Source organism: Schistosoma mansoni (assembly GCF_000237925.1).
Source record: "Schistosoma mansoni, WGS project CABG00000000 data, chromosome 2 unplaced supercontig 0108, strain Puerto Rico, whole genome shotgun sequence".
In the NCBI taxonomy this organism is placed as follows: Eukaryota; Metazoa; Platyhelminthes; class Trematoda; order Strigeidida; family Schistosomatidae; genus Schistosoma; species Schistosoma mansoni.
The window spans coordinates 407,016-411,590 of NW_017385999.1; the positions used below are offsets into that span (position 1 = coordinate 407,016).

General features: G+C 37.9%; 1 protein-coding gene across 1 annotated transcript; it reads left to right on the plus strand.

Annotated features, from left to right (window-relative positions):
• Positions 1–851: 851 nt before the first annotated feature.
• On the plus strand, positions 852–4,032 carry Smp_033660 (hypothetical protein like 5730457F11RIK (M38 family); the record flags this gene model as incomplete). The annotated part of the gene is made up of 3 exons (XM_018791605.1): positions 852–1,361; positions 1,396–1,835; positions 3,618–4,032. The coding sequence occupies 3 exons, from the start codon at positions 852–854 to the stop codon at positions 4,030–4,032; spliced, it is 1,365 nt and encodes a 454-aa protein (XP_018645213.1).
• Between the last annotated feature and the right edge of the window lie 543 nt (positions 4,033–4,575).

The following is a 4,575-nucleotide window of genomic DNA, read 5'->3' on the forward strand; positions in this document are numbered from 1 at the left end:
GGATTTAAAAACGGTTTGTCGTTCTCCGTAAATATTCCATTCCCAAGACAAACCGAGTACAGTCCTTGGGTAATGGAAAATCGATAGATATAATCTTAACTTCATCAAAGCCTATAACTATAGATATCTATAGTTGTTCCATAACTGTTTGCCTAGAAGCTTCTTAAATACTGGGTAATTCATCACTTCCGGAGCTCAGAGGAAAAATGACCCATATCAGTCCAATTTCGATACAAATTATCTCCACTAAGTTAATTACCCAAGTAGCGCAGTCAAGTATGAGATTCCCATCTGGACTTATTTGGTTAGTTTTCAAATCCGAAAAGCAATCTGAACATAATATTAAATATGCATCAGCAATAAGAGTGAATTAGATAGAGTTTGAGCCGCATTAAATTGGAAATCTACTGAATCTTTGTGCAGAATAAGAAAGTGGTGTATTCTTACACTCAACTTAGATTTCAGCTAGTTAGTATAAGATGAAAGCTACGAAAATTATACATTCAAGGGTACCTTCAAACAATTAAATTTTGCTGCAAAAATAGGTTATCGAACTACTTATCCAAATTGAAACGAAACAGCAACTTCTGGCCTAGGTCATAAGATTAGAAAGTAAACAAACCAGTAAAAAATTAATCTCAAAGTAGTTAATTTTACTCAATCCTATCAGTAAATGGCATCGCATAGATAATATGCGTAAGTGGCGACAAATTTAACGTCTGGATTCTGAATGGTTGGCACATATAACTTGTTATTGTCTTGATGACGTTTTATTGCTGAAAACTAAATAGGAAGCTTTCCTTGATCACCTTAAATGACCTTTCGGATTTTCCACTAATCTGTCTAGGCTGATGGATGGATTATTTACATTAAAATTAACGGGAAAAATTATCAGATTTTACAACTGTTATCTAGTTAGAGAAGAGCATTTGGTAAAAGATGATTTGTGGATTCGAGATGGGATAATTCTTGATGGATTAACTGTATTCTTTTCTGAAAAGGCAATGCCAGATATTCTCATCGATGTTGGCGGGGGTATTATTTCTCCCGGTCTTATAGATGTACAAGTTAATGGTGCATATGGGTATGATTTCTCAAATCCAGATCAGGACATAGAAAATGTTTGTAACCAGGTTGCGGAGAAACTCCCACAAACAGGAGTCACAGCTTTTTGTCCAACAATCATTACTTCCTGTCAAGAATTGTATCCAAAACTTATATCAGGATATCAGAAATATGTAAACAAACCTAACTGTTCAAAAGTGCTTGGGATTCATCTTGAGGGTCCATTCATTAGCACAGATTGCGCTGGAATGCACCAAACAGACTACATAAAGGGATTCGGTACTGATCCTATAAAGGTAATTTTCAACCTTCTCAACCTTACAGTGTCAGACCATTTCAGAGATTTACGGTCCCAATCTTGACAGAGTTAAGATGATTACAATTGCGCCAGAATTGGAAGGTGCTTCAACAGCTGCAGCATACTTATCTTCACTAGGTATCGTAGTGTCTATTGGTCATACCAACTGTGACTACGAGTCGGCAGAATCTGTTTTATCTTCAGGAGCAACTTTCGTCACTCATCTGTTTAATGCCATGCCATCTTTCCATCATCGTAAAGCCCACATCTTCGGTTTATTTGCTAGTACTAAGACACCACTCCATATTGGGCTAATTGCTGACTTGGTGCATTCACACCCAGCTGCTCTACGTTTAGCAGACGCAATTTCACCTGGTCATGTGACCCTTGTCACAGATTGTAACACCGCATTTGGCCTTCCAGATGGCTCGTATACATTCGGTGAACAAAATATTCAAGTAGAAGCTGGCAAGTACGTGTTTAGCAGTTTGTACTTAATAGTTGCATTATTTCTGACAGTTAAATATGTTTTTCACTTTTTTGTGTCATATAGAAAAAACGTGGTATCGTGAATCACTTAAGTCCATTTTTCCTTCCCCCAACATTCAAATAAGGGTCGACAAATTTCAATCTACGCAATACCACTATACCTTCTGCACCGGCAACTGGTATTTACCTCTTAAACATTGTAGTACAGCATTTAAAGTAATTTTCATTGAGACCCCTCAGTCTAGTTCAAGTTGTCATTTTCACAAAGATTCATCAGAATTTTAGCTTAAACCCAGAGTAATAATGTTTAATATATCTATAGAAATAAGATTCATGCGGCTTACCAGAGTCAATGAGATCAGTCTGGTTAGGTTGATGACATTAGATTTTATTCGGAGTTTTCTGCGTGGTGTATTTTCTTTTCCTTATAGATCCCAACTAAAAGTGCAGTCAGATGCATCGAATGTACCTACATGGCATAGAGGAATGTTGAAAAGTGATGAAAGGGTGTGATCGTGAATAAGATCTCGAGTGCTGTTAAAGGTACAAAGGCGGTCGTCAATTCTTGTTTGCTTACACCGTGAAAAGACTTCTTTATGGACCTGAAAAGGGAACTTTGTTAGTAATGGTCTTGGTAACCCAAGCGCACAACTGCAGAGCTCAAGGTTAGACATATTCAGCCTCTTTGCGAGTAGTTCTTGGTGTGTTAGCTCATAAGTCCTTACTGCAAACGACGGAAATCTGTGGCACAAAATGAGGTATCATCTTTAGGACCAACTTTTTTTGACCATCGTTCCATTCTGTCAAGGCAACATTATCGTACGTGCTTTTTATCTGAAAGAAACACTTCTGTCGTCGCACTCCAGGACAATCAAAGGTACAACTTCGCTCTCGGACTCCAATTTTCTGCTTTTATTCCTGTTTTTTAACCGATCTGCCTGGTATGATGGGACCTAAAGGGAAAAATATCCAGACTAATATGGCTCAACTGATTCATCACGGTAAGTAAGCCGAACATCGCGTTATGCTAGTAGCTACAGTTGTAACCAGAGGTTGGAGATGTAGCTCTGATGGCCTAGATGCATTCATTGTCTCTTAAGAATCTGGATTTCGAAATTATCTTATATTTTAGTCCCATGAACACATTCTTTCCTTATTATATTGTCTATACACAGCCCTTCTGACTGCTACTCATACTGTTACTAATTTTACCATGGAGATTTGTCTTGATGAATACATCTAGCTGTGCTAGTGTGACGTGGTAACTTGAACCGATGCACATATGTGCTAGCTTCTAAGTTTCTTATGGCTGACTCATATAGCATGTTTATAGAACCCTTGACTATTAGTCAGGGCTGCACGGAGAGATCTAGATTTCCCGATTTCGACCCACACATTGATTGTAATTTTCCGGTTGGACACCTTAGATGAGATGGCTCAAAATGAGTCACAGTAGCGCACATATATTCAATATTTGCTTTTCTTTAGATCTATCTTCGTTCTGGATATTATCTTCCCAGTTTTCAATTGTTTGTTCCTGCTTTCGTTGATTCCACAATGATATTAATCCAAAAATTAACCACCCAAGACTGTACATTTATTGCACAACTTTGAAGGTTAGTGGGGAACGATCCCCAGGTGATTATGCGAGATGTAGATTAAGACAAGCGTTCACCGTCGACCATATAATTCTCACATTCTTTGTTTGGTCATCTGTATTTGCTGGTCCTTAATAGTTATTTGGTGTTTTCGGTATCAATCTTAGGGCATACATTGCTGGTACAAATTGTTTAGCTGGAGGCACTACGCCATTGTTAACATGTGTCAGAAACTTCTGGTTAGAAGTCACCCGTGAGAAAATCAACGCTGAATCCAGTGTTCCAAAGGAGTGGGCTGGACTTGGATACGCACTGGCAGCAGCTAGTACAAGGCCAGCAAGTGTTCTTCGCCTTTTATCTGCAAATGCATCAAACTCAGAACATAAATCGAGTTCGGAATCCATTTTGCCCTTGGGAACATTAAGCTCGGGCTCTTCTGCAGACTTCATAATTATACGCCCAGTATTAAGTGATACAAGTCCAAAGCCTGAAATTAAACTGTTATGCACTTGGATCAATGGTAAACCTGTTTACTTCTGCTCAGATTATCATGCCTATATCAATATAAAATCCTCGACGTAGTATTTTCTAACATAGTTAATCGTTTTTTTACCAAATGATTGTTTACTATACCATTTAATCTTGACTATTCGAAAATACTTTTACGAAATATAAACTAGTTTTTATATATCAAATGGTTCTCTAAATTTATTCACAGGAAAAATATGAATATATTCATAAATACAAGCAACTGTCATTCTGACCGGTCTTATGACAAAATAAATTAATCAATTACAATATGGGTCTAATTGGAACACTTTGTATGTGTCGCTAGTAAGCCATATATATAAGGCCGTCCTCAGATAAGTTGTGAACAGAATGTCCTAATTAGACCAATACTATCAATGACTAATTCGTACTGAAATTCCACGCTGGTTCCATATACCTTGTGACTCAATCGCTTGGATTATTACTTCCCAGTAGGGCACCGTCAACTAAGTACTCAGAATTTAACGTCCTATCACAGGTAAAACCTGCACTCCATGATTACCCACCAACCTACCAGGGCGGGTCAGATTTCCAATGTAAGTGATCAACCCACTCAACTACCTCAATCCTGATCAC